At 32.6% G+C, this 16990-nt stretch overlaps 1 protein-coding gene across 1 annotated transcript; it reads right to left on the bottom strand.

Moving 5' to 3' along the window:
- Positions 1-244: 244 nt before the first annotated feature.
- Positions 245-15728, bottom strand: LOC124360734. The gene is made up of 5 exons (XM_046814590.1): positions 15511-15728; positions 9568-9939; positions 5419-5626; positions 3411-3479; positions 245-604 (listed from the first exon to the last, which is right to left on the bottom strand). The coding sequence occupies exons 2-5, from the start codon at positions 9858-9860 to the stop codon at positions 260-262; spliced, it is 915 nt and encodes a 304-aa protein (XP_046670546.1). The 5' UTR covers positions 9861-9939; positions 15511-15728; the 3' UTR covers positions 245-259.
- Between the last annotated feature and the right edge of the window lie 1262 nt (positions 15729-16990).

The raw sequence follows: 16990 nt of genomic DNA, 5'->3' as shown, positions 1-16990 counted from the left end.
TAATGTCACATGTTGCTAGTATTTATTTTCGGAGAGCTCACAGAAGCAAAGTTTTGTTCTGTAAACAATGCTTTGTAAAATGAAAGTAACCAGTATGGTCACTAATGCACTGGGAATGTCTAGTACAGATCTGTTTGGATCTTGAAGAAATTTAATGCTAGGATTACATATATTTGCTGATTCCAGGAAATAATCTTTTTCCAAGAAAGTTATCATAGTCGAGTGATAATATATTTTTCAAACAGATCAAAACTATCATCTAAACTAGTAGTTGCCTTTTATCTATTATTTTACGAAGTTCACTCACCACACACTCCGACCCTGTCACATGACAACTTGCTTCTCTTGGTTTCTCTTTAGACAGAGACATTTTCAATTTTTTCAGTTTTACTATTGGTTCACAAAAAAGTTTCTCGTTATCCTCAGCCACCTGTTTGGAAACCCCTTGCAAATTGAAACTACGCTTCATGATGTTTAAACGATCTTCTTGATCTCTGATCGGTTGCGACTGATCTACTATCGATACCTCTGCCTCTTTTAATATCTCAGTGATTACAGATTCACTCTCATTGGGAGGTGTTTCAATGTTGTCAGTCACTGTCGTCTGTAACAAATTGGATACTTTATAGACGCTTGATTTTTGATATGATCAGATTATAACAACTATTTCATTATCACTAGTAATAAAATAAGCAAACATGTAATTTATGAGTAAGTTTAATTTTTGAAAGTGTAATATGACTTTTTGACCTTGGAATTGGCATTAATAAGTATATTTAAAGCTTAACTTACCAATTCATTATAAAATCAATTTATTTTGCTCCTAATGACTTGTTCAGGCTGTATTTACTTTTATTGTACTTCGTTAATATAACATTGTAAAGATCTTCTTCAACACTAAAATTGTCATACACAAACACATGTAACAACAGAGTACAATGTAACAAATTCAACCTGAAGATGTCTTAAAGGGTCAAATCCATCCCTGATATAATAAATTTGGATTAGTAAGTTTTAAATATAATTAATATCTTGTAACACATATTTATTTTGAGAAACAGATCTGAGAGTGGACAGTTTGAATACTTCTATTATCTGTGTTTACATGTATTATTATTCTATATTTTGTAAAAAAAGGTATAAATAACAAACAGTAACTTCTATTGGTTTTACATTTAACTCTTTTAGTGGCACAGACTCCAAACTAAAAATATGATAATCTGCTAATACTGATGGTTTATAATTTATATTTCACATAGATTTTCTTATGGGAAAATCTATACTAATAACAATTAAAAACAACAGTATTAACTTATCATAGTATTTTATAACGATTCATTAGCATTGAAACACTAAAATAAAAGTTTTAAGATAAAACATTTAAGAATTTGAGACAAGATTGATTGACTGGCATATAAGTATACCCAATGATACAATTGTCTTAAAATAAACATAGGCATTGTAATAATCCTCATTATAACCTTATGACTGCCACACTGTCTCACAAGTAGTGTAAAGCTTATTTGTTTAGCTGCTGAGTTCTAGTGTTCAGTAATTTCCATACTGCCTATCAACTTTCGTCTATGAATAGACGAGCAGACTTAAAACTATACATGAACATAAATTTTGAACATATAATATGTAATAAAAATACTATTTTCAAAACTACAACAAATTACCAATCCAGTTATCTGTCACACACAAAGTATGACAAAAATACGTTTTAGCAATTAGTTGGAAATTTGCGTACTGCCAATCAGATGTCACCTGTGAATAAACACAACAATGCATGTATGGTACTTATATGTAGGAAACACCTAGTTCTAGCAAAATATTATTTACAAATCTACTATAATTTGTTAACTGACTTATCTATCTACAATTTCTAACACACAAAGTGCGAAAAACACTTTTTAGCGATTGACAATTGTAGACAAGAACTGGTGTATGAATGTAAACATAAACTATATGAATTTCAAGTTAAATATTATTTACAAAATCATATTTGGTTGTCAAATCTTGTGAACAGATTCTTCAGCTGGTTTCTAGATATCTCTAACACTCTGTTCCTTCATTTATTACACAATTTAAGACATATAAATACATGTTTTTACTTTGTAAACTACTTTGTTTATATTTTGTTATTGACAATAGATTGTTTGAAAGGATAATAGGATTATCGGATATTTGCCGTTGTTCAATCCTCAAAACCTAGGTTTGGTATACGAGGTGTGTCCAAAAAGTATCCGACCTTGACGTCTGGCATGAACTGACGTTACTTGGCGGCAATCTGGTCCCCTTCAAAGTACTCCCCTCCACAAGCCACTACCTTCTTCCAACACTCCTCCCACTTCCGGAAATACTCCTTAAATTCATTTTGCGGAATGGCTAACAGGTCCTTCGTCACATTTTGTTTTATTTGTTCAACATCGTCAAATCTTTTTCCTTTCAAAGAAATTTTTAATTTCGGAAATAGCCAGAAGTCACAAGGAGCTATGTCAGGACTGTAGGGAGGCTGTCGTAGTTGGTTGATGTCGTTTGACCAAAAAACGCTGAATAAGATTTGAGGAATAAGCTGGCGCGTTGTCGTTGTGCAGGATCCAGTCACGGCTTGTCCACAGTTCAGGTCGTTTCCTTCGCACTGCATCTCGTAGCCGCCTTAGGACCTCAAGATAATACTCCTTATTCTCTGTCTGGCCTCTTGGAGCATATTCGTGATGAACAACGCCATCCTGGTAAAAAAAAATTGTCAGCATTGTCTTGACATTGCTTTCGACTTTGTCTTACTTTTTTCGGCCGTTGCTCTTTGCAAGTTTTCCACTGTGAAGATTGAGCCTTTGTTTCATGGTCGTAGCCATAAACCCATGACTCATCACCAGTAATAACTTTTTTAAATAGCCCTGGGTGACTTTTTATCAAATCCAGATTGTCCTGTGTGATTTCAAGTCGACAGTTCTTTTGGTCTTCTGTCAGCAGCCGAGGAACAAATTTTGCAGAAACACATAATAAACAATTTTGAGTTTATATACAGTAGGTTCATTTAAAACACATTTTATAAATAGGAAATATTTTATTAAAACCTTATGCTAATTATAAAATTAATTTCAAAATATACACATGTAGATAAAATAATAAAGTTAATAGTAAATAAATGAAAAAACTGCAATACTATGTTTTAGCGTGTGTGATCGTTTAATACAACAAATTTTTTGAAACTGAATATAGTTGCGAATGTTACATTGCTATAGTTTGATCATTATAACAATTTTTTAAGAACATGTGTGAGTTATATAGGAAAAAAATGTATTACTAAACATCCTGTTAAGACACTAGAGTTTTTAAGGGTGAAATCAAATGGTCTACTAATATGACTGCAGTAGCCAATTATTACCAAAATTTAATTCCTTTACCTCTCCTATCGTTTCATAGTTTCTAGCTTCCTCTTCATTAAATGTATCATCATCATCTGTATCTGCAACCTGCAACAGTTGTACCTTTTAACAGGTTTTAATATTGTATGTATTACAATATTTAAGTGTTACCCTGATAAAACTCATGACTATTCTGAAGTTTTGTGGCTCAATAAATTGAAAGAATAATAAAAAATGTTTTATAATATTTAGAAATAAATAAATATAACAGTATAATAAAATAAAGATCTACTTTAGAAGATATCAAGATGTTTTGGTGATATGGTATATTTTTCGTCTTTTTCTTCAATTATTTTAAGATTGTTAACACCAGAATTAAATTTTAAGATAACAACGATTTAGAAGGTGAAGGTTAGTAATATCCGCTTTCAATTCTATTAATATTATAAATGTAAAAGTTCATAAAGATGTGTATATTTGATACTCATAGGCAAATGCAACTGGTGAAGTTTATTTCGTTCAAACAAACACTTAGTGCCAGAAGCAGTAATGCTCCACACAAAAAAAATATTCAGAGATTTCAAGAAGATGAACTCTTACAAAAATGTCTTCATGAAAGGACACAAAAATCCAAAGGAGAGTTTAAATCATGTAATTGAGCATATTTTCACAAAAAAGTGTTTGTAGAACACATTACTCTGAAATGTGGAGCATTAGATGCAATATAATACCATTTAACATTGGTGCAATGGCTCAGTAAAAGTTTTTGAAAACAAGGAAGTAGAGGCAGGAAAAAGTTCACATAAAAGATTGCGTAAAGTTACAGCAATAAGAGTAAAAAGAAAACTGAAAAAGCCTAGGAAGAAATCACAAAAGAAACTAGAGTGAAGAAAAAGCAAATTAAAAGGAAGAAAGACGAGGACCAGGAGAAGAGACATAATATGGTGCTAAAGACTCTTTTGAAGTATTCTTTTCTTTCCGAGAGGTTTTCCGAAACTTGTTATTTTGAGTTTTTTATGTACCTGTATTTCACCTTTGGAGTAAGCTATGGACTTGAAATTTAGTGTGTGTGGATTTAGTGACATTCAGCGTTATTTGGATGTACTGTATTTGTCGGCACTATTATCGATTTTTGGATCGTAGGAGAATGCTGCTCGTTCCAGGTTCACAGGAGCATTGTGTTTGCGGAATCGGTCAATTTCCTTTTCCCGGGCTCGCTGCTGTTGTGATCGATGTGCCCAAACTCGTTGCATTCTTTGTCTATCCACTTCATTCTGATTTACTGCAGAACGCAAATGTGCCATACCAATACGACTGTTACCATTATCAGTCTCTTGCTGGTCTACTTCGACGACCTATGTTAGGTCGTTTTCTTCTCGGCATTGTAAGCAGTATCTGATATTAATGTTTTCTTGCACTAATAATGTTAACCTATAATGGCGACAGCTGTTTTACCCAAAATTGCATGCAGTAGTAAGTAAACATATGATACTGAGACACTTCATCATTTGTATTTGTTACAGCTGTTAAACTAATTATCGATACATAAACATCAATCAAACGTTTGACAGGTAAGAACAGTTTGTATGGGAAAATCAAATTGTCGTTTTTAGTATTTTCCTTGCAATTTTGTTATATTTTCTCATCGTTTAAACCTTCCCTGGACTTCCACGAACATTTCAAGACCAAAATTATCCAAATCGGTTCAGCCGTTCTCGAGTTTTAGCGAGACTAACGAACGGAAATTCATTTTTATTTATATAGATATCTAAGTATTTAAAGTAATTAATTTTTACAGTAACTAATAACAAAAAAAATTATACTATGGAAACTTTAAATTTTTTCCAAAAACGAATTTATTTTTATATCTTGAGTTCTGAAACACTCTGTATATTGTAATTAAAAGGCTTTGACAATCTTGATGTGACTTAGTGAATAACAATTTTATGACAGTATAAATGTTCTAAGGAAATGCCATACAATTATTTGTCTGTATTTAAGTGTGTGTAACCTATAATCTAGTTTTATAAAACACATCTTATTATACCTGTGTAAATGTTTCTTGATGTTCTGATTGCACTTCACCTTTGTGTAAGACATCCATTAACTTTAAGCTTGATGGGCTCTGGTTAACACCATGAACTTTGGCCTGAAAATCTGGCATCAGTTGCTTTTTCCTTCTGTTTACTTGAAAGCGATGTTTCCTCAATGTATTGCGGTAAAGAGCTACTCTGTCAGTTGCATCCTGGGAGTATCTGTAAAATCATTGTTCAAGATTTCACTATAGTTAACAATGTTCCAATGTTTTTTTTATTTATTTTAGAAAATTATTAAGTCTAACTTATTCAAATTTGATATTATAATATTATATATTTTATATAATATTATTATCTATAATATTATATGAAAATATAATGTAATGTGGTATATCTCAAAATGGGTTTTGTGTTACTCGAGGATGTAAAAACTACAGAACAGATTGTACTGAAATTTTATATGGATTCTTAGGATCTCTTGTTAACATAAAGACTTATTCCTATTTTGAATATCCCTCCTGACTATGTTCCATTGACCTCTGAAGTTGCAAAAACTCCCATTTTGGTCTCTAAAGATGCATTATAGCAAACAAATGTTATTAATTGAAATAGAATGTTAATGTAATGAACAGTTCTGTGTAAACATTGTTTTATCACAACCATAAGTTTAGTTAATTGTAGTTAAAAGTAGATATTGGAAGCAGAGGTGAAAAATCTGGCAGACAAGGAGGACAAAACATTAGTAAAAAATAGTGGGAAAACAAGGAATTCTACACCTTGCCGTACCCCTCTTAAAAAACCTTTTGGGGGAACAAATAATGCTAAGAAAATCCAAAACAAATTTAGTATTTCCTTACAAGTTCAAAAAATGAAAACCTCAAAACCCAACGCCACAATCTATACAACCATGTATGATAGCAGCATATCTACACAACAGAGCTCAGAAACCAATAAGCAATTCATGCCTTTGATCTCTAATAACACTAATAAGATAGACAAAACTCCCCCTACTTCTGCTAAACTCCGAGACAAAAATGAAAGCATAGAAGAATTTTTTAATAAAAATCTAGCCAGTAAAATCACATCTGACCAAAATCAGCCTGGGAAAACCAGTCAAGATCCAACAATAAAACTCTCGACTAATGCAACGACAGGGAGAATCAGACAAACTCCGTCAAAAAAACTGCACAATCAAGCAGCAACTGGGAGAGTCAACAAAACTCCGGCTAAAAAACTTTACACTCAAGCAATAACTGGGAGAATCAGTCAAACTCCAACTGAAAAACTGTCCAACACTACTGAATATGACAATTATGACAGTGACTCCAGCAACATTGCAGGATCACCTTTTTTATCACCAAATGAACTTGTTAATGTCCATCCAAATTTTCATTTTTTAGAAGAAAATCATCAAAAAAAAGAAAAGATACAAAACAAAAATATTCTGGAACAAAATATCAGTGCATCACAGCAGAGAGACCCAGGATCATCACACAATAAAAATATTTTTTTTTAAAAAAAATCCATCAAGTCTCCTCATTCTGCATCAAAACACACAAGAAATTTCAAATAAAACTAATAGACTTCAACATCTAGTTGAAAAAATTAAGCCAAACATACTGATTCTGACAGAGCATGGTCTTAAACGAGACCAAATAGAGAACACTGTAATCACATGATACTATCTCAAGGCCCACTTCTGTAAAACAGAACATAGGAAAGGTGGGGTTGTTATCTGTGTTGAATGTTGACAAAAACCTTGAAAGGCATACAGAAGAACTTATTGTTGTCCAGTTTTGCAGAGAGATTACGCTTGAGGCTGCTCTGATCAAAATCAGGCTTAAACAATCAGTTATCCACATTCTTGGTACATACAGATCTCCTAACGGAGATTTTGATTTAGCACTAGAAACAGTGTCTAATATAATCACTAGTACAAGAATAGACTACTATCCTCTGGTCATAATGGGGGACATAAACGTTGACATTTTAAATCCTGACAGAAGAAGTATTTTATTAGATGAGACTCTGGCCTCTCATAACAGCAAGAGGGTACAACTTCCAGCGACCAAAATTACCCCAACTACACAATCCTCTATCAACTGGATTTGTTCTAATATTTATACTGAAAAGCTTGACACAAAGGTTATCCATGCTAGCATCTCAGACCATACTGCCCAAAGCTGTGAGGTCAACTTCGCAGTAATACAGGATAATCCACTCAGAATGAGTCGCTGCCTCAGAAGAAAAAATCTTCAAGAGCTCAAATGCATACTTGGGGAAGAGAACTGGTCAAACATTCTGCAAACTGAAGATGCTGATGAAGCTTTTGAAAGATTGAGCTATACTGTAAGACTTGCCAAGGATGCAGCATGCCCTCAGAGGAAATTCAAAACACGCCATAAACTAAAACTAAATATTTTGCTGACTATGAAGCCAATAGACTAAAGGACAGATACCTGTTAGCCCTTAGTAAATATGAAGTGACAGGATCTATTGATGACAAGGAAGAATCAATAAGATGTAAAAAAACTATGACTTACGACTGAAACTCTTCAGAAAACAAGCAGCATCAGACCACATTGCCCGTGCCAACAATAAATCCAAGGCTATGTGGGAAGTTATAAACACAACATGGTCCAAGAAAGGAAAGTCAGTGAACAAAATAAAGCTAGAAGTTAATGGAAAAATCATTGACAACTCTTTAGAAGTAGCAGACCATCTAAACTCTCACTTCTTACACATAGCTGAAAAAACGTTAGAAAAAAATAATGGAATAATAAGAACTTTTTTACCACCTGTACAGCCAGCACTTCAATAGCTGCTCACAAACCTTCGAGAAACAAATGAAAATGAAGTCAGAACAATCATTAACAACCTCAAATAAAAAAAACTCATCAGGTTTAGATGAGATTTCTTCAAAAATAACAATGACTTAGCAGTAAATTACTACCAAAACTGCCCAAATAGCTTTTGAAAGGAGATCTGAATGTGTGCCATGTATACCAGAGGTTGCAATGAATGACAAAGTTTTTGGGCATAACTCTGGATAAAAACTTATCCTGGACATCTGATGTAGACAAACTCTGTAGGAAGTTGAGTTCCAGCCTCTATGCAATTAAAAACATAAAAGCTTCTACTGATGAAACAACTACAAGAGCTGCTTACTTCACTTTGTTTGAGGCTCACATAAGATATGGTTTAGTAGCATGGGGAGGAACATCAGCTGGTCAGATTCAAAGGGTTCTCAAGAAACAAAAAACCGCAGTCAGAAAACTTGCAGGACTGCAACCACCAAACAGCTGTAGAGAAGCCTTTAGAACCCATAAGATCCTCACTATTGTATCACTATAAGTTAAGTATACATTCAAGAAACTGTGATGCACGCAGTAAGAGAGGGCCTACCAAAGCGGGGTGAAGTTCATCAGTACAACCTCTGAGACACTACTTTGTATGACCTTCCAGCCCACCGACTGTCACAGTTCGAAAAGAAGCCTACATACTCGTACATCAGGAGGAAGCTTCACAACCACCTGCCATCAGAGCTGAGAGACAAAGGAGAGAATGAACTTAAACCAGCACTACACAAATGGCTTGCTGACCGCCCCTTCTACTCCATAGAAGAATTCTTTCAAAAAGCATTTGACATTTAAATTTTACAATGTAACCTTTTATATAATTAAAAAACTTTATATGTTGTAAAAAAACACTTGTATTGTTTACTATGACGCTAATACTGTTCTCAATGAGCATGTTAATAAAGAATTTTTGTCTATTGTCTATAATATAACCACTATTTTCAATTTGTTTACATTAATAGAGTTTTGTTGATAGTAACAGAACTTCTTGTTTCAACCTGTGCTGAGCACAGAGTAAGAAAATATACAGATAAGAAAATTCAAAGTTTTAATAAAAATAGTCTTTTAATTGTATATTTTAGTAAATATTAAGGATGCAGTACTTGGTCAGTAATGTAATGCAGATATCAAATACGGATACTTATACAGTGTCATTTTAAGTATGGTTTAATTTTTTAAGTGTTGCATTCCTTAGACATGTTTTGGATACCTGGATTCTCTCAGTAAAAAAGTGTTTGTGTATCATTTTAACACATTAATTTTATAAAATCTGTATAAAAATTATTTTGAAATAATACTTACTTTGCACATACTTCTTCAAAGACTTTTCTGTAAGGCCTTTCACCTCTGCGGATTAGATTTTTCAGTTCTGCCTTGAGTTTGAGTACCTCAACGTCAATAGAATTTGCATCATGATTATGTGGAATGTTGATGAAAAACCTATCCCGAGCTGGCTCCCATTGGGCAGTGCATCCACAGGTCTTCTCACGGCATTTTAGGTACAATTTTCCATTCACGCTTCTGTTACGGATGTATAGATAATTGTCTTTCGTCAACAAACCAAAGTCCACCCGTGATCCCTCAATTTCATCCATTTCTCAATGGCACTTACAGGCACAATGTGTGCTTCTAAATAATGTATTACTGCAGATAAAAGATCTCTAGGTCAGGAACCTTGAAAAAAAAAGGAAATCAGCAACTTATTATTAACACTACTCCATTACAATAAAATACTGTACATGAAATCGTAAACATTCCACCAGTACTTAGCAACCATCTCTATAGATTCGTTGGTGAATTTAGGAGATTTAAAAAATGACTAGGATATAATATAATTACAGTACAAACTATTGCACACAGTGGTTTTCTAAAAATCTCCTGATAGCTTCAAAATTTAGACTAGTTCAATTTAAACAATGTATCTTACATTGCGCATATTGGTCCTGGATGTAAAAATTGTAAAAAAATGAATGGAAACATATTTTAACCAATATTCATAATATTTTCCCTGATGGGACTGGATGGAATTCCCATAAGAGCTGTAAAGAACTGCATAGATAAAATAAAAGGACCACTGATTATCTTCGATAAATGCTTCAATCAAGTATGTGACTTTAGAAATAGATTTGAAACTATGGTACTTTGGGATTATACCGACCACACCAGTATGAAGAACACAAAAATAGAAATTTATAGAAACAAACATGATAGAACGAAAAAACAACTCTTCAATTACAAAATTACAAACTTACAAGCATTTCCAGGTATTGTGATCGGTATTGTTTGTCGCTGTTATCTTATCTTTCTCGAGAATCCTGATTACGGCAGGCCGCGCGGCATCACGTGATTTGCACGGTACATCATTGCCTTTCCATTACAATTCAATTTATATTTCTGATTAGCCCCTCTAGAATTTGATATTTTACTGATAGGTACTATCTCGAGGGATGTTTTTCTTTCGTCGACATCAGCGCGGGGCAGCACCGAAGGTGCTGCCGAAGCCCGCGCTGATGGCCGGAGGCACTCGCATTTTGGGTGGCGGAATGTGATCAAGAATAAAAACAAGTTTTGAGTGTTTTTTTTAATAAAAAGTTTAGTTTGGTAAATGTTTGTTTTTGTTGAATTTTTGTGTTTGGAGAAATGTAGAGGTAAAACACGGAAGTACAACAAAGCGATGCACCAGCTGAACGGGCGGCGAGACTCTGCAATCACGTTATCTACTAGACGCTCGACTTTGACCTCTGTCTGAGGATGGGGAGGTGTTTGCGATAAGACAATTCCTGTTTTATATTGACGAAATATTGTTCTACGCTAATCTAGTAATCAGTAGAAACGAAATGTGAAATAACGATTCATGTCTGGGTGTGGTCGGTATAATCCCAAAGTACCGAAACTATTATTGAAAATGGTGTGAGTTTAAGTGTGCAAATATCCCTCCAACCAGTATTTATTTATCAAAAAGAATGTCTGTTACCCGAAGAAAATAATCTACTGTTAATAAGACAATATGGATTCATCAAATAAACAAATCAGCAAAATTGCTTTCTATAAATTATTACACCGATGCTAGAGAGATTGTACATATAGCTGTTACACCGATACCTCTAATTACTGTGTTGACATAGTCATCCTCATCCATAAATTGATCTTTTTAGGCAGTAAAAACTTAACTATAACCTGATTCTTTCATATTTAGGAAACAAATTTCAGATTGTCCAGTATCTGACAAAACCCAAAATTTAGATTCAATAATAACAAGAAATTAAACATGGAATATATCATTACACCTAGTATATGTTCATAACAATAGCCTACTGCGTTAAAAAAAAAAAAAATTATTGGTCTGTATAGTGCCAGAATTATCTCCTGAGTCAAACAATATATTTATCGCACTATATCAAATGAGTATCTATAAAGGGTAAATATTTACTTACTTACACTTTGCTTTATTTTTTGTTTTTTTTTCAAAAGAAAATCTCTTAAAAAGTAGGCCTAGATAGAGAAAAATAAGAATACAATTAAGGTGTAGCAAACCAAAGCATTTTTACAAATCTTGGAAAATAAACAAATAGCCTAGTCTAGGGCGTTTATAATTATGCCTATGGCAATCAGAGCAAGGCTGCAGTAGCCCTAGAGTTACAATGAATGAAAAATATCCCTTGATATAGTAACTATCATTATACTAATAAAATTCTAGAAGGTCTGATTACAAACTTCAAAGAGTATACTGTTCAAAAGTATACTGTTAATAGAATATATTAGGGGAGAATTTAACAAGCGGCCTACACTTGTTAGTTGATTGTTATTAACGAACGATTCTACACATATTTTCTAACTTTGATTTTACATAATAATCATACATTACAAGAATTGTAATACATTGGGAAGACTTTAATAAACAGCTTACACTTGTTATTCGATTCCTATTATCGAACAATAGGATATATTATCCAACTTCGATATGTAAAAATCATACACAATAAAGAGTTATAATAAATTACCATTACAAGAAGAATCTCGTACTTTACAATTTTAAAAACGTAAATTTAACAATAACATTACAAAATAACAAACCAACCATGGCCTAGACTTAGATATCAAAGAAACCTTACAATATATATATAACTTGCCCAGCTTGATATAAATAAGTACCGGTAACCACTTTTGTGAAATGGAGGAAAGAATTCTCCCCATGGGTTACCAAGAAGCCAAATCCACATATTGAAGCCACTTAAACAACCACTTGTAAGAAATATCTCACATATTTTCCTCATATGCATCGCCATTTTCAAGGTCTCAAAATATTAATTAGTTACTTCTTGCTGTTTATTGTTTACATTAAAATTACTATAACTAATAAGTTGCAATCATGCTAAGTTAAATAAATTGTAATATTGAATTATTCCTTCGGATCAAAACAATTGAACCATTTGATAAAAGCAGCCGAATAACAAGTGAAGGCCACTTATTAAAGTCTAAAGTCTACCCAATACATTAACAAAAATAATACATCACAATTTTTAATAAACTCTTTTGCCTAGACCTACATACTAGAGAAATGTTACGGCATTTAAAGCTTGCCCTGATAACAGTAACCCTTTTGTGAAATGGAGGAAAGGATTCTCCACAACAGGTGCACTTCACTGCAGTACAAAAAATAAGTAGAGTACGATAAGAGGACCCGGTTTTTCATATCGATACTGACAAAAGATATTACTTAATTATAACTAACAATATAACCAACCCATACTGATTTTCGAACAATAACTAACTTGTATAAACTTTTCAAACTTTTCCATATAAAAAAGTATTGTCTTTTATTAACAATAACAGCTTATGAAGGACCATGAAAACGAATTTTAAAAAGTGGGATATCAGCCGACCTGTTTGCAGATATTCTCTATGAGTATTTGTACAGAAGAGAAGTATGGTTTTCTAAAAAGGATGCTTTCAACAACTTATTTAAAGCATGTTATATTGAATATTTATGAGTTTCCTATTTCCAGTTCTAATTGTTTGTTTAATTGTTATAGCTTCTTTATTATTTATGAGATTTTCATTATGTGTATTATATTAATTATTTTACACATTTCGGTAATGTTAAATTTCGGTACACATAAAATTTCGGTATCTACGAGTTAAAGGTTGACCCAGCAAATCATTAATTTGATGTTATTAACGCATTCTGCTCATCCTCCTGAACAAAAATATATATGGTTTTAGGGGGTGCAAATGACCAATAACATGGTTTTAGGGGATAAATTCATAAATAGGTAATTTTTCAATATTTTAATGTTCTGTTCGTGTGCTGTGTGTCTCAATATCTATGTACCTCAATGTTATACTACGACTGGGACTGATAGAGTATCTTTTATCCAAGCACTCCGGGGCTGTGGTCACGTGCTTCTCAAGATATCGTGTGTTGTAGTTCGGATAGAGTGACTGCTTGTCAATCATGGATCAACCATCCACTAGTTTGATGAATGGTAGTGAACTGTGTCGGAGTGTTTTGTCGGGCACATTAGGACTTTATGTTTTGACCGAAATTAGATTATTTCCTTTTAATGAAAAGTGTTCTACATTACTGTCCATTTATACATTAATATTGGGTTTTTATATGATTTATTAGGTTTTTTTATACTTTACATAAATTTCATTGCATTAATTTTCAATTTCTATTTCTGATCAGCCCCTCTAGAACTTGATATTTTACTGATAGGTACATTTTGAGGGATGTTTTTCTTTCGTTCACATCAGTGCGGGGCAGCACCGTGGTGCCACAGTCCGTGCTGATGTCCAGAGGCACTCATCTCAACCTGATAACAACTAATCAATTGGTAGCTCAAAATTAATAAAAACATAGTCATTAGGGTCAAAATTCTGCTCATTTTAGAATTATTTTTCTTTTACGTTTCCAAATATGGTGACGCATCCGATGACATCATCACGAGATTGAATCAATGTCAAAAAAGGTCACTTGACTCCCGACGCAGATGTACAACATGAAAATATTGCTCCGTACATGAAAAGTAGTTCCATTTTTTATGTTTTACAACTCCTACCCCATGAAACGCTGTATTGTTTTGTTCAGTAGGATGATTCCAATAAATTAATAATGCAAAACTCGTATTTTGCCGCTCTGGGCATTACTTTAACAATTACCTTAATTTCAAACATGATTTTTATTAAGAATATAGATATGTTGACATGATTGATAGACTCGTATGCGATATGGGAACATTAAGTATTGATGATTACAGTAATTGATATAAAAACCGGGTCCGCTTAATGTACTCTATCCCAAAAAATTACCAAGATAGTCTGCTAGTCAGTCTGCTTGTATTGTACTCTTCAACTTCTCTTTACTATTCACCACGAACTTTCAATTAGCCTACTTATCTAACACAATTTCCTCATATTCATCGCAATTTACAAATTCTCCAAAGAATAAATTACTTTAGGTTCTTTATTGGGGTAGGGTCCAATAAGCGGACCTGGTGTTTTATATCGAAGAATATAATCATCGATACCTAATATTCGCATATCGAATCATAGACTATCAATCGATATAAAAGTAATAACAATCATATGTTTTAAATAAAATGTGAATTTAATGATGTAACAAATAACCTTTACCATTACTTTCTTTTTTGCATCTGAAGACGACCATGTTAGCTCATCTGACAGTTACATTTGTTACCTTTTCCACAAATATCACATAATGGATTCTTAGGTACTAACCCAACATTCTGAAACCATAAAAAAACATGTTTTATTGTCTTTTAAAGCAATTTCGTGAAGCTTCCTAAGATTGACAGCCATTTTTAATACACAATGTTACTTATGTGACATTTAAAATATTACCTTAATTGTATTATTTGAAAGTGTTTCATATAGATTATTTAAAGTTAATTGTTAAAAATAATTAATCAGTATCGATTGATTATATCGATGGTTATGATTAAGTAATATCGTTTGCCAATTTCGATATAAAACACCGGGTCCGCTTATTGGACCCTACCCCTTTATTGTTATGGTTATAAACAAAAGTTGAAATGATAGAGAGGTTAAAAAATTTGTAATATCAAAAATCTTTATTTTATAACCACAAAGGAAATGATGAGTGTAGGCTGCTTATTAAAGTCTACCCAATTATTAAAAGTGGCAATAGATCGCTTTAGGTAAGTAATATATAGGTAAATAAATATTATCCTATGAAATGGGGTTATTAAAAATATAATTAACCTTTCAAATAGTATAGTTACTCATAAACCTAGATGACACAAATTGCACTGTTCACACATAGTAAACCACATAGTAATATCATAATTCCTAATTTCACTCAAATATTTCAAAAGGATACGACTAACGGTATCAATTAAATTGTATTATTATTTTCGCTTCGACTATAAAATGTAAGGTTAAGATTTTGTTTACATCAACTCCATAGACATGCACACGGAATAAAAAAAAAACTGGAAAGTCTTATGTTAAGTCGGTGATACGATTTTAATTTAGCGCACTCTTACGGTGTAGTACCCTACCTAGTTAATGTTTTGATTGGTGTCTTATTGCCCCGTTCAAAAATCACACTTGCATTTAATTCTCTGAAACCTGATTCAGTCAAAAAGTACTTCCGGCTCTTTTAATATATTTTTTGTATGAGATATTTCAAGTGCCATAGTTTAGTTTGCCTTGCTGAGTTCATGGAATATTTCAAAATAATCATTTCTAAGGTTTTGCGTTATAGAAGTCTTGCTGTTTTTCGAAGTGTAGTCTAGATAAAATGGATCGTTCAGTCATGTTATTGTTCATGTCACCGTTTTCCCTAGAGCCAATGTTAAAATTCACATCACATTGTCAAAGAGCCTGCCAGTTTGGAATACCTTATGCCTTATGCGAAAGCATTCACAACTTCGTTCATTAAGGTTGGTTGTATAGCAGTGTTTAAATAGTAATGCTTTAGATGTTTTTAAATTGTCACTGGCGCAATGTGGAGTAAACGTTAGATAGTAACTTTGTCTCTACTATCTGCATTACATTACTGATAAAGCACAATATACCTAATATTTTATAAAATTTAAACTTAAACAGATGTTTCAGCCACTTTGTCGAACTTAGGATGAAAGTGTCAACAGTTGTATAGTGCCAGTTAATTTGTTTTTCAATTTTAAGAAGAACAATAAGTAAAAAAAAAAACAGTAGCAGTCGTGGGACTGCCGATAGAAGTGAAAACGGAACTATTACGTTGAGAGTAATTAACAATACGTTATAGTAGCAGTACATCTGTAATTGTAAATGTGACGCGTTTTTAATTTTCCAATTTTAAAATCCACGATAAAATATTATCAAATAACTAGAGATCTATTTTACCACGCTAGTAAGATAAATCTTATACCGTAATAATACTCATTTCATGATGAAGAGGTTAAATATTAAAAACACAATTAAAATTAATAATGCTAAATTTTAATTACAAATATTCGTACAAATATTAAAAATGTTTAAAAATATATTCGTTGTTTTCATTATTCATTTATCTGTATAAAAATATGTTGTAAATGCTCAATATTAATAGTTAGTTAAAACATAGAATACAAGTGAGTAAACACCGAGTGAACAACAGTGAGTTGAACACCGTTGTAAATAATACAGTTATTGCTACGGATAAAGTATATAATTGCAATAACAATTAAACCCACAATATTTTTAAAACTAATAAATT

The sequence above is a fragment of the Homalodisca vitripennis genome, chromosome 4 (assembly GCF_021130785.1).
Source record: "Homalodisca vitripennis isolate AUS2020 chromosome 4, UT_GWSS_2.1, whole genome shotgun sequence".
NCBI classification, from domain to species: domain Eukaryota; kingdom Metazoa; phylum Arthropoda; class Insecta; order Hemiptera; family Cicadellidae; genus Homalodisca; species Homalodisca vitripennis.
The sequence above is the reverse complement of the archived record's forward strand: the minus strand, read 5'-3'. Positions and strand labels throughout refer to the sequence as shown.

What these genes read in the sequence shown, in the direction of transcription:
- LOC124360734 (XM_046814590.1), bottom strand. Translation starts at nt 9,860, where the DNA reads ATGGATGAAATTGAGGGATCACGGGTGGACTTTGGTTTGTTGACGAAA. An exon ending in ATCAAGAAACATTTACACAG is followed by an intron (nt 3,480 to 5,418) that starts GTATAATAAGAT and finishes CAACTGTTGCAG; the next exon opens with GTTGCAGATACAGATGATGA. An exon ending in ACTATGAAACGATAGGAGAG is followed by an intron (nt 605 to 3,410) that starts GTAAAGGAATTA and finishes AATTTGTTACAG; the next exon opens with ACGACAGTGACTGACAACAT.